General features: G+C 46.4%; 1 protein-coding gene across 1 annotated transcript in view; it reads right to left on the bottom strand.

Annotated features, from left to right (window-relative positions):
• LOC119228405 (plakophilin-3-like) overlaps positions 1-10273 on the bottom strand; it is a 15549-nt gene extending 5276 nt beyond the window's left edge. Inside the window, exons 1-8 of the mRNA XM_062561998.1 lie at positions 10060-10273; positions 5062-5150; positions 3164-3783; positions 2765-2888; positions 2359-2566; positions 2091-2250; positions 1434-1542; positions 1025-1189 (exon numbers count right to left, since the gene is read on the bottom strand). Coding sequence (XP_062417982.1) covers positions 1025-1189; positions 1434-1542; positions 2091-2250; positions 2359-2566; positions 2765-2888; positions 3164-3783; positions 5062-5150; positions 10060-10264 — 1680 coding nt within the window. The 5' untranslated portion in view covers positions 10265-10273. The remainder of the gene's footprint in view (positions 1-1024; positions 1190-1433; positions 1543-2090; positions 2251-2358; positions 2567-2764; positions 2889-3163; positions 3784-5061; positions 5151-10059) is intronic.
• Positions 10274-13856: the final 3583 nt, after the last annotated feature.

Raw genomic sequence — 13856 nt, 5'->3', positions numbered from 1 at the left:
TAAAACGTAAGCACACAAACAGACAACCAGTGCTTTCTCTCTGCTTTTTCTTATAAGACATGAATTAGACACCTCAAGTCAAACTCAAGTAACGGCACAAACCTCCTCCTCAGTACATATGCATTGCGTCAGTGTGTGTGGGGGAAAAGAAAAAGCTTGGCAGGGCCAGTAACCGTTGCTAAGCTACGATAGTACAATCCCCACCTAGGGAGGGGCTTAGCGCTCAGTCATGTCCTCCATTGGGATTTCAACATTCTGTCTCGGACCAAAGGCCGGCCCAGCAGTCTAGTCATGAGTTGTCAAGATGTACCTCTCTGAACAGATCACTATACTCAGGCACCCTGCTCAGCCTGTGGAGCCGGACTAATGACCTCCTCTAATGCACAAGCATGTCATGCAGTTGAACAGGTTGTTTTGCAACAGTGAGGACATACGTATGAAGCTACTCCATACCTACTCTCCACTACTCGCAGTTAAAGTGAGTAACGTCATATTGGAATCGGAGCCTCCTGAGGACACGTCTAGAGTTTCTGTCTGCTGGGCCACTCATTGTCTGGCTATTAATGAGATACCTGAGAGACCTGCTGGATGTCAACCGATTGACTTTTAGAGGCTCCAAAAGTAGAGTATCTACACATTGTAAAGATTGCTTAAGGTGAGGTAGGATTCATGAGAACAAGCCTGGATACGATACACGTCAACACAAGGATATTGTTTGGGACAACAAATCCCTCCATGGATCTGGTCTTTAAGCAACAAAAAGAGAATGTTAGCTGAAAACAGTAGAGTAATTATACATCTTTTCAATATCTACTATTGATCAATTACAGCCATCATCAAGATCTATGAGATGATTTTGTTGTCAATGGACTCTTTCAATGGAAAGCATTTCCTAGAACAAGCTCTAAACACAGTGACATAACCCTTTCTAAAGTTACGTGGAACACCAACGGCAAATAGTTGAACATATCTTGCAAGCACAAAGCCTCATCAGGATTGACAGAATGTGTGTGATCAATCTCACCTGCGTGTCTTTTTTGTTATACAGAGTAAAGCAGCCGATGGCCTCGCCCTTCCCAGAAGCAGATGCTCTCGTCTGGCCCTCCAGGCGGAGTCTGACTGAGGGGGGAAGCTCCGCGTACAGCTGGTAGGACAGATTCCTCATCACACACAGGGAATTCTCTAAACCCTGAACGTGGAGGGAGACAGAGAGAAGGGGCAAGATTGGCAAAATCACATTGTTGGTTTTGGTCAACTGATGACAATAATAAGATTATAGAAATACACATGCTCATTCTTTATTGTAAGTACAGTCTTATGATGTTCAGCTCTGCTGGCGGGGGCTCACAGCTGTTGATGTTTGGGGAGGGGCCAGAGTCATAAGGGTCGTATCAGTGTATGATAACAGCACCGGTGGTGCAGGTTGGGTCTACCTTGTCATCTCCCCTGTCCTCTTGTTGGATGTAGGACACCAGAGAGTCTACCAGGCCTTGCATGTCTCTCATCTTACGCCTTGTCCTCTCGTTCACTGAGCTCAAGTTTCTATGCACAAAAAGACACAGATGGAGACGTAAACCCTCTGGGCTTCGATGAGCGTAACGCACTCAAGCTGTCTCACAGGAATTTATCTTGGAATCATTTTCACTAGACTTTGTGAACCTTCAGCACTCCCTTCACCACTTGGAAAAAACAAAGTACGTATTGGACCATACTGCACTTGCAGTAATTCTTTCTCTGTCCAAAAATTCAGAGACTGCATTCAGTAAAAAGCACAAAGCAATCCTGTATTCAAATGTACCTTTAAGGGAGGCGTTTCATGAATTAAAGTGATTGAAATAAAGCCCAATAAATTATCCTGGTGTTTTGTGTACAACTGAAGCAACAAAGGGCTGCCCCTTTACTCCCTCTGATTTGTGCCTCTGCCTAGCCAGCAACTCCATGGCAACGGCAGACAAAGTTCACAAATGCTTGTATTTAGCTCCATTCAACAGACCAAATACAGAGACAGAATGTGGAGGAGCATTACAGCATGATGAAACTGTCCAACCCGTTGTGTGGACTCAGAGACACGGGCGCTACTACCCAGTCACCTGAGGCAGCCGCTGGTGTTGTAGAAGATGTCCCTCTCAGATGCACTCAGAGGGAAGCTGCTACACAGAGGAATCAGTACATTCTCCGTTAGCTCTGACAAAGCTTCTTTGGAAAGCTTCTCCTTCAGGTTGTCTCTGGAGGACAGATTCCACAGGACACCTGCAGTCAAAAACAAACTTTTTATCCACTGGATAAAGATGATATTGGCCACCCATGGATTACAGTGGGATATCAATGCGATTGTGTCAGGTCTGAGGTCAGTACTACCTGTGATGGTCTTCCGAAGCTCCTGGTCAGGTTGGCCAAGGATGCTGACAAGGCGCATCACTCCACCGGCGTCGATGAGAGCCGCCTTATTGTCAGCGTTCTCGTAGATGAGGTTCCGCGTGGCGCCGGTGGAGAAACGCTGCACTTCTTGATTGTCGCTGGAGAAAAGAAGCTGAACTAGAGCTGGAACGCCATGTAGAAAACGAACCTGAGAGAGCGAGGAGATTCGGATCAAGAACAACACCCAGCCTATAATGTAAAAGCACACATATAGAGATGACATACTGATATTGCCCACAAGGGAGACCAAATGAGAAAAAAGAAACTGACAATTGATCACATAATAATAATAATAAGTTGCAGCAAATTTAGGAAAGTATGACCAAAAGACATGCAAGCATGTTACCTGGTTCTTGGCTTCGTTGCTATGGTAACACTTATGTTGTATGTATGCAGCTCCAAGAACTTGCAAGGCAGCGTCTGATTCAGACAGATATTGGACGGCTGTCGCCATGTCCAGACTCTGCATACTGCACACAGACAATAATAAGTTATATGATCAGCAACATTGATTGAGCTGTTGGTTGTATCTTTCCAATTATCAATTCATAACTTCATAACTCCCAAAAATAATCAGATAAAGTTTTTCAAAATGTCTGTTGCACAAATGCATTACGCATTATGCCACGGCTGCGTAGTAACAGTCTTACGTGGCAACAGCAGCCATGTACAGTATTTGAGCTCCAATCGAAGCTGACTTGGCCCAGATGTTAACACGGGTAAATGAATAAACAATGTGCCTCACTCTTCCAGCGGGTCGTTGCTGTGTATCGATGCTCCATCCAAGATGTCCACTCCTTTCCCGACACTCCTCAAACTGCGCAGTGAGGGGGCCCGGTGGATGGACGTCTGGTACTGCCCTGTCCCCATGCCGTGGCTGGCCCTGGACACGTGCTGCTGCCACTGTGTCCCCCAGCTGTCCCCCGCCATGGGGACCCCTCTCCCTGTGCCCACCCAACCCTCCTGGCCAAAAGTGGAGCTCGGCTGCTGTTGCTGGTAGTGCTGTTGTCGGTTGGTGATACGGCTGATGGTGCGGTGAGAGGGGCCCTTGTAGGTGTATTGGTTTGGCTGCTCCTCCTCCTGCCAGTAGCCTCTTTCCTGGGCGAGTGTCCCGCTTAGGCTGCGCCTTAGGGTCCCCATGGGGGGCACTGTGATCAGGTAGGAGGCGTTCTCTGGAGGAGGCAACACAGTGATAGCAGGGGCCTCCTGGTCCGCTTGGCACAGCGACTTGGAGCGAGTGTTCCTGCGGTGTGAGGACCGGAAGCTGCTCTGGACCTCGCTGGTTTGTTTGTAACCAGCTTTAGAACTGGTTTCCACAGCAGAGCGAGACGAGAAACCAGAGGAGCGAAGGGGTGCTGTGGGCATCTGCAATGTGTGTGTGTGTGTGTGTGGGGGGGGGGGGGGGGGGGGGACAGGGTTAGCAGACGCAGAAGGAAGATGAATTCCCTTTTCCCCAGAATTCGGGTATGAAAAGGCAACAGTGTGTTTTACAGTACGGAAGGACAAAAATGTATCAGTAATATTTTCCTTCCTTAAAGGTGCTCGATATACAGCAGGTGGTTAGAATGCTAACTGATGTAAAAGTGAGAGCAACATTGAGCCGCGACAGTAAGCTAGCTAGTTTGGAGACTGAGATGCACTAAAAGGCTCAAGGTGGCAAAGAGAAACTTCAATGAAAACACACGTTCCTTATCTGCTCAGGTAGACAACACTGTTAGCACCTTTATGTTCCACAGTGACCTTCCTCCTGGCTACTGTTAGCTGCAGGAAGCGCACTTCTGCTTCTGCATTGTGCGAATATCCCCTCAAAGGCCCAGAGAGCCGCGTCCTGTTTATATTTTTCTTTGTCTTTACATTGTTCTGGATTTGGTAAGCAGGCCTTCAGAGCAAAGAGGAAACATCATTTATACACATTACTGGCATTCCAGTGTGTGTGTGTGTGTGTGTGTGTGTGTGTGTGTGTGTGTGTGTGTGTGGTGAACAATCCTCTACTTCCAGTATTTTGTATTCTGTAAGAGTTACTGAATCTAGTAAAGCCAATGCCAACTTATAAATTAAAATTGAATTTATTTGAAAGGTGAGAAGTTACACTCAAACATACCATTACATCATCTTTTTTATCCAGAGTTTAATTAGAAGGATAAAAACTACCCGATTTAAGCCATTAGATGTATGCAGAGACGCCTGTTGATCGCAGGGATTTTCTTTTAGGCTAAGCAACTTCCCAGGATGAATACTTTCTATTCCTTATCTATATCAGGCTCTGTTGGCTTCTTGCAAGCTGTGTCTGGATAGAGACGATCAGAAGGCTGTATTCTATAACTTCTGTCATCCTATAATGTTTCCTGGGGCTGTATGTTGTTAGGCATGTGATAACAGGTTCCCAAACAACCTGCTATTGGCTAAAAGGAAGTAATGCTGGTATGTTGTACAAACAATGTTTGTATACGTCTATTTTGAAGGTTCTTGACATGAAAAAAGTGCTGCTCACTTTATGCTGCTCTGGTAAGCGGGGCAAAGAGTTCAGTAAGGAGATAAATAGGCCAGTAATAGTTATCTTTGCACTAATCAGCACTGGATGGCGCTTTGAATATGTTCTTGCATGTATGACAGTGTAATACAGTACGTGCAGGCGGTACTCACAGCCATGACACGGCTGGGTGTGTGGATCATGGATCTGGAACTGAAACCAAGGGTGTTGGAAAAACTCTTCGCCTCAGGATAGTTGTGGTCTAGAAACAAAAGGAAAGACAAATATTAGTGATTTCGACAGTTGTGATTTTATACACACATTGTTACATTCACACACTCCTAAAAAAAAGGGCTGAGGTTCTACTTTTATTAAGAAAAAGGTTTGAACAGAAATCATCATGTAATCTACATTGAAGTAATTATATATAACAGTGAGAAATGAAGTTCCTTTGAATATCCAGCTATGAGTTGAGCAGAGAGAGGAAGTGTTAGCGGCTTGAAGACGGAAACAACACACAAGCAGCCATGTAGTCCAGCAGGACGGAAGGAAAGGGGGGAGGAGATGCTGCTGGGAGGGAGGCTGCCCTGCATACCTCAACACAAGCATCATCGGGTCGGGGGTGAGGGAAGCTCGGACCCGACCACCACAGTATGGAAATCCAGATCCCTTAAACAGCGCAACAGAACGGATCGCAACAAGGCAGATCTGTTTTTTCACTAAGTAAGCATTTTAGATTTAATCCATCAATATTGAATGGAACGCGCCTAGATTTTTCAAATCTTATCCTCAACCCTCCCAAGAGCTATGGGCCCTGTTACTTTTTGTAATGTGGCTAAAAGTGACGCAAAGTTCTAGGAAAAAGGCAGCAGAGTAAGTTAGAAGCTTGCGTGCAATAGTCCACACACACATCAATCATTCATAGTTTTGGATAATTCTTTGGTTAATTGGATGACTAATTAATTGGGTAATACTCTGGGCACCTGGAGGTGCCAGGTAAAGGACCAGCATGCACGTGGGTGAAATATAGTATTTACCAGCATAGGAGAGCAAGGTAGGAAAGGCAGTCAAAGGAAAGATTATTTTAAGTTTATGTGTTTGTTGACTTGTTTTGTAAGCAAAATAAATACGGAAGAAAAGGAAAGCCTGCTTGGACAATCCGATGCGTAAAAGAAACTAACCAGTGGTGCGTCATTGTTCCTTTGACATAACTGTTCTTTTATCCCAAGGATGGCCACTACAAAAAGTTGATATTTAAACAGGCAATGCTAACAGGTTAATCATCTCCTGTTGGGCATTGAGAATAACGCGCTCATCCCCCAGCTGACTATTTAAAGGGCCACCATACTCTGTCAGATACTGATAGGTAGACCCCCTGAATCCCCCCCACATCTTTTGGAGTATTGGATTTGTTGTGATTTCAGATGTGGTCCCTGTGTATGTTTCTCAACTATCAATCTGTCTCTGATATAATCCGGGTTAGTGGGAGAATGTCCAATGGGGGATCTATTGGAATGCATAGTCGTAAACATCCAGACTACTCTACCAGGGGGGGCTGGTGTTGTCCACATTCTGCACTAGATGTCTCATTTAGCGGATCGTTGAAGATTATGAATCACACAGCCGCTGTACGTCTGCTTGAAAGAGTGAGAGACGCAGCTCAGTCAAGTTAGGTAATAAAAACAATGCCATGAGAAATCCAGAATATGGGAGTGCTGCTATCTCAACTATGTTTTCAATCATCTCCTTTCTCTCACGTTTTTTGAAGCTGATTGAACCCAGATGGCGTCTGCAAAACAAGAAGCCTCTCAGTAATTTATGTTTGTATGGCGTATGGAATGTGTGCAGCTCCTCTCCGTCCCGGGATTGGGTCATGGTCTCCGCCCGGGCCTTTCTGAACCCTGTGATCTCTGGTCTTCTGCTGAAGCTTCGGTCCTTGTACCAAGGTATCCTAAAAAAAACTAAGTCCAACACCTTGATCTCCAACACTTGTCTAAACTCCATTCACGATAACCAACCTTATAACTATAAAGCATTAGGGTGTCTCCATTGGTGAAAACATGTGAACATCCTTTAGGGTTAAGGCTTAAAAGAGGGTCATATGATTGACATAGAAAGACGTGCAATGTGGAACTTGCTGGCTGTAGTTTTGTAATTGGTGTATGGAGGTGAGAGTGCTGTGTGTCCTCTCTGTGTGCTGATGTTTTTCATTACTCCATTATACCTTTATAAAGAGGTTTTGCTGCTAAATGAATGTACAAATGCCAAATAGCTGATCTAAGTTAAACAGGGTTGTGTATAGAAGTGGCAGTTGTCCTTTTGTTGGATTGAAGGTTGGTGCTTAGGTTGGTTACTATGTGCCCTCTGCTTGTCATCTAACTCACCTCAAATCAAACTTTATAACACTAAAGAATATGCATGTTTTTACACAATGTCTTTTTTCCCTTGGTAGTGAAATATGATCTCCTAAGAAGTGTTTCTCTACCTTTTGGATGCGGTTAAGTCTCAATGAAAAAAGACAAGGCTCAGAGTGTGGGACAGAATGTCAAACTAGCTTTATTTTAGGTTTCAGTACAATAGAAGGCCAGAGATGCTTTAACTGAGTGAAAGTATTTCTTTCTCAACCATCATATGTTTTTGAGTAGTATTTACCAGTCCTTGAGTTTTGTGACCCAGTGATACAGGGACAACGACAGACGGCCTGACCTCAGTGCGCAGCAGTCTAAAATAAACCCTGATAACAGGCTGTGAAGAGGAGATTGGAAAGGAATGTTCCACACACTAGGTGGTCAATGACTTTAGGAGGGGCGTTGAACCATCAGCTAACATTTAGTAATGTTATAATTTAAAAAGTGGGGTTCATTCACACTGACACACACCAGCGTCTCTTGTGACGCCACTTATTTCTTTCTGCGTTTTCATTGTCTCGCTCAGCTTGCCTCTCCGCCTGTTTCCTTTCTTTTGGTTTGTTGCGGCTGGACTATATCCTCATACTACGTGTCAACTTCATCCAACTTTTTTTCTTTTTCAGTTGCACCTCAAATATCAAACAAAACCAATTTCACAACAAGAAAGCTGCTGATCCCAACAAAACGTTTCTTTTACATGAAAGGAAGAGCTAGTTCATTTCATCATGCACTATAAATCACATGAACATTTCAACGGCACTTATTTTTTGTTTAAGGTGATCTAAGGTCTTGTGCACGTCCATCAGTTTTAAAACCAGGAGAACACCATTCTTTTTGGCAGATTAGAGGAAACAGCATGTGAGCCTCTGAGGCTCTGTGTGGGACTGGGCGTTTCCCACCCAGACGCAGCAGACCACACGGAGCGGATGCTTTTAAAATGGTTTCAGTTGCACTGTGTAACTACTGTGTAAAATTAATATAATGTGGCATTAGTGCATGAAGTAAAACATGCTTTTGCTATCTTTAGCATTGTTCTACAGCTTAAGGTGACTATCTAAACAGCAATAATACCAAATCGTGAACCTGTCTCATTCTCTGGTTTTGTATTTTATATATATAGATTTCTCATGAAAAAGGGATCTGTGATGTCTCAGAGATATGGTGTAAGTCATTTTATACTAGAGAAAGGTGGCTCACAAAAACTTCCACGCAGCTTTCAGTCAACATCCTGACTCTTGACGTTGACTCAAACCGAGGTGTGGCCTCCTAATCCGACAGGAGAGGGAGTAGCGGTCCATTTCTCCTTCCTCTCCCTTACTTTCCGTTTCAAAAACATGATTGGGAGGTTAAGACTCGGCTAGGAAACAGTTGGGGCTCATCTAACAGGCTGAACGGAGAGAATATGAGTGGTGACAAACATCGAGTAGTCCTGTTATAACTATAAAACCGCCCTGACCAAACCTGTCATAATTAAGTCTCCTGAGAGAGGAAAGAAAACCGGAAATGAGCAGGAAGTAACACATTATGGTTCTCATAGTGCACAAACACCAGGCTGTGTAGCAGGCAAATATCCCACAAACAACTATTCTGCCATCATTTAAATACATTCTGGGTAAAACTGGAATGTTTTATACCTGTATGAATGTGTCGTCTCCAGTGAAAAAAATGGCTTAACGGCTCCACAGTGTAAAATGATCAACTAATCACCCCATAATAAACTATGTGGTCTTTCCACTGAGGTCTTGTTACTCTTTTGGGATAACTGGATGATAACAAGAAGCATGTGCATGCCTTTAGCACACGGACGTTAACAGCTCTCCAACTGTCATGGTGCGTATTATCAGATCCAAAGTGGCCCACCACAGTCCTCTGCAGAAGTCGCTATTTGGTTCAAAATGTCACACCAATATGAGATCATCATTGTGTGAATAATAATGTCCCAGTGCGCTCATAATCACGGCACAGTTTGGTACGTGACAATCGACTATGGTATGTGACTGCAGACAAAATAATAACTAATTAACTGTTAGCTTAATTTGGCCCACTGAGGTCTAAAAGAAAGGAACTGTCAAAATTGTAGCTGAAGCGTTTCCCATAATGGAACTGTATGGCATCCATCTTTTGACCTTCCCTGCTCCTTAAGTGCCCAGTTCTCACACAAAAGCTAAGTTGATAACATTGACTGGGTTGTTTTTCAAAATAAAGGAAGCGCTAGAATCCGTCAGAAGTAACAGTATAGCATAACTGACTTATTGCTTTTTTACTTTTTTTTTCTATGAAAACAGAAGTTGCACTAAATATTGTTTATTTTTATCACACCAACTACAAAAATTATTGCAATATGTGTATCATTGTCATGTCTCAGATCTAGTCTGGCCGTTAGAAGCACACCTCAGTAATAAAAACCAACCTCACATACCCAGGGTCAAAGGGATCCACACAGCTTCAGCAGCCACATGCCACAGGCAGAGGAGACTAAAAACGGAGCTAAAAGGGACACCCCATGTTGCAGTTTACATCCATCAGGTGGCCAGACGATTCCAAAAACGAATGCTATTGGCTGAGAATACGTCAGTGTCCGATCGCCAAAGAGGAATAATAAATGATTCTTAATAACTACATTCCAGCAGTGAAGCCTATTGCTGAGTGGCACATCACCCTTTTAACAACGTGCGCTTTCTGCTGGTAAAGGTTTGCGTTATTTATTGCACATTTATTGAACGGTCCGCCAGCCGCAGAAGAGCGTCACCTGTGAGGGCTCACCTGTTGATCCATTGCGCGTGTCGTCCAGTCTGGGCAGAGACGAGGACCTGTTCTCCGCCAGCCGCATCCGGACCTGCTCCCGGACCCTCCGGGCTCTGGCCCCGGGGTCCAGACACGGGCCGTCCGGGGGAACCACGTACGCGGTGCACGAGGTTCTGGGCTGAAGAGCGGACAGAAAGCAGCTATCGGCCACCGACACACTCATTCTCACAAGGTATTCGGACCAGGGGGGGGGGGGGGGGGCAGACGGTTCTTGCAGCGAGGGATGAGAGGGTGGAGTGGGGGTAAAGAGGCTCCTCCGTCCGCGCGCTACTTTTGCGAAATGGAGACCGGTCAGCGACTTTCACTGTCTGGAGGCGGGACGTTTAGGGTTGTTCTGGGGGGCGGGGGTCCAACTACTGACTGACCAGGACTGATCAGAAATGATGTAACAACCGACTTGCGACATCAGGTGAACTATAAATGATATTTCTGTCTGTAGCTGTCTGTAGGATACGAGCTCTCTGAAACATATCGGGACCAGAAAAATATTGCACAGCCTCTTTTTGTGAGATCATGTAAAGCCAACATATGCAGGCCACAGTGGGCACAAAAACACTAAAGTCAACATATTCTAAACTGGCTGTCCACATATAACTTTCCCGGAGAGGGGGACTGTTGCAGAAGTGCATGGTGGGTTCAACTTCCAGGCAGGTCTGATGAATTCCAGATGACTGGTATTCATCAGGAACGTCCTGGTGTTTTTAAAGCATATGTCAGCCTGAATGTTAAAGTTGCAGCAAAGGCCTCCTGTGTGGTATGTGGGACTTTGGTACCTCCCTGTGGTGTGATTGAGCAACACAATAGCAAGGAGTTGGAGGGCCACGTCATGGTGACTCAGTATGAATTGAGGGAACCTGAAAGTTGAAGTTCAGCTGCTTAAATGTGAACACAAATTGCTACTGGGGAGGTAGGTAGTTATTCACTCTCTATTCACTTTGACTCCCACATAATATAACTTTTTGTGGATCAGGATTGCGTATTTGAAGGCCTCGGGAATGTGGAAATAACATCACCCAAAAGCCTGCATGAGAAAGTTCTGAGAAACGAAGTCTGGGTCTGAGGAGGGAGGGAGGAAGGAGGAAGAGGGTGAGATTCCTGCAGCCAGGCTCAGAACCAAGCTTGAGACCCTGAGGCTGCCACACAAACCTACAGAGAAAGCCGCTGACCACCAGTGTGGGGGTGCAGTGGGGTGGCCTTGCTAGGAACAAAAGGCATGCAAGAAAAAACTGGGAAAGTAAATTAAATCAAGCTGAATTGCCCCTCATAATTGGACCATTTTGTAGTTTATCAGAGGTTATTCGAATGTACTTAAATCAGTAGTTTTCCACAGAATTGCAGCATCAATAAACATACCTAAATGTATATATACTAGACCTGTCAACATAAATGGAATAATCTATGCAATTAATGTGGGCGAGATTAATGCAACAAAATATTTTAACATAGTTAACGTATGTTTGTTACTGGAAGTTGACCGCAGAAACAAATTTGCCGCTAGCTGCAGCAGTGGCGACTGGTCCAATAGGACAATGGGACATGGCCCCACCATCAGCTACAAAAAAAAACAACTTTTGTTTAATATATTAAAAATACATTTTACAAATATCAATCTAATGTCAATATTTGTGTATTTGTGTTTTTGAAACATGGATTACATACCCGGTAATATTTGTAAATTACGATATCTGCGCAAAATATATGCTTTTGCACGTCCTCCTGTCCGCTTGTCTGCATGTCTCAGATGTCTCATCTCGGGCCGCGTCCCAAAGTCGTGTGAATGTGTGGTTGTGTGTACGTGTGATTTTGTTTTTAGTCGATCGGAGTGCTGCACGCACAGATGAACCTTACGGGGCTATCACGGAAGCACGGCTTGAAGCTCGCGCCGTGCTTCGCGTGTTCCGTGAAGGACTGTGGCCTGGCCGTGGGGGGGGTTGGTGGGACACGGGAGGGTTAAGTCCGCTGCACGGATGAACCACGCGGTGGTCATTTTCGTGGACAGCGTGGAGAAGGCGCGCGAGGTGGTGGCGAGCGGCGTGGTGGTGCGCGGCACCCTCGTTCCCGTGCTGCCTCTCGCCGAGCTGGCGGTCAGAGTCACGGTCTTGAACGTTCCGCCGTTCGTACCGGACGATGCGCTGCTCGGCGAGCTGGTGAAGCACGGGAGGGTGGTGTCCCAAATGAGGAAGGTGTCCTCAGGGTGTAGGTCTCCACTGCTGAGGCAGTATCACAGGAGACAGCTCCACATGGTCCTCACCAAGACCCAGGCTCTCAACCTGGTGATCAAGGTGAGGATCGAGGGGTTTGAATACATGATGTTCGCTACATCGGACGATGGGAGGTGTTTCCGGTGTGATGGAGAAGGACACCTGGCGAGGGGTTGTCCAGACCCCCTCCTCTCAGGACCAGAACCGGTAGGGTGCTGGGGGGGCCAGGGAGGAAGAGGGGGCTGGTGAAGCCCAGGAGGTCGGTTGAGAGTTGGGTGAAGGGGTGAGTGAGGCCCGGCCGGTCGGTCAGGTGGGTGAGGGGGTGAGTGAGGAAGTGAGTGTGGCCCAGCCGGTCGGTCAGGTGGGTGGGGGGGGTGAGTGGGGCCCAGCCGGTCGGTCAGGTGGGTGAGGGGGTGGGTGAGGGAGTGAGTGGAGGCCAGCCGGTCTGTCAGGTGGGAGAGGGGGTGCGAGCGGGGATGAGTGTGGGGATGGGTGAGGCCCGGCCGGTCGGTCAGGTGGGTGAGGGGGTGAGTGTAGGAGTGAATGGAGAAGTGAATGTAGCTCAGTGGGCAGGTCTCGTGTGTGACAGAGTGAAAGAGGGGACGAGTGGGATAAGTCGTGAGAGCGACTGTAAAGTAGCTCAGGGGTCGCTCGATGGTGGGATGGGCGTCTCCGACAGTGAGGAGGAGATGGAGGAGGGGAGGGTGGGCTTTAAGGTCCCCCACCTGAAGAGAAAGACGAGGGGCAGTAGAGGAGGCTCTCAGGCAAAGAGGGGTGGGGCGTCGAGCAGAGGGGAGGCGGGGGGTGGGGAGTCCGACTCCTCTTCGGGGTGGGGCTCTGCCATCAGCGTCTCCTCAGGTGGGACGGTCTCCAGCAGATAAGGGGTGGGGCAGGAGAACGAGAGGCCACCAAGAACGAGAGGGGAGTGAAGCTGGTGGACTACTTCTTTGACCTGGAGAAGTTTGCTCGCTCCGCCCGACACGGCAGCATGAAGAAGGGAGCTGGAGACTTCACCCAGCAAGAGGTCTACAGGCTGAGGAAGCTCCTCCTCAACCTCAACCGAGAAGGGGGGAGCACTACCGGGACCGAGTGAGGCGTTCTTGAGCGGGGCGGCCCATTGAAAAAGAGATGCTGGAGGAGTACGGAGGAGTCCAGATCGTCCAAATTGATTATATTAAATACATTTTAAATGATATACCTGTTAGATCAGTGTTTCTCAACTGGTGGTCGCGGACCCGTTTGTAGCCTTTGCATGGAAAAAAAAAAAAAAAATTAGAACCCCCCCCCCGTCGACACGCTGTCTGAGCGATTTTCTTGAATTGTTTTTTTCTCCTTAGTTATATATATATATATATAATTTAATGTGGTTTATGGGTTGGTTTTCACCTTAGTTGAGGGTTTAGTCTTTGGTTTTTTTTAATTTGGTTTTTCTTTTTCTCCTGCCGGTGTCTCGCCGGTCGCCATGGTGAATGGGGAAAATCTGTCCCACCTCACGCGAAAGCATGGCATTAAATTCAGCACCGGCTTTCTGTGCAGTGTGGAGGACATCGGGCT

This window comes from Pungitius pungitius, chromosome 4 (assembly GCF_949316345.1).
Source record: "Pungitius pungitius chromosome 4, fPunPun2.1, whole genome shotgun sequence".
In the NCBI taxonomy this organism is placed as follows: Eukaryota; Metazoa; Chordata; class Actinopteri; order Perciformes; family Gasterosteidae; genus Pungitius; species Pungitius pungitius.
This window is presented reverse-complemented; position numbering and strand designations above follow the sequence as displayed.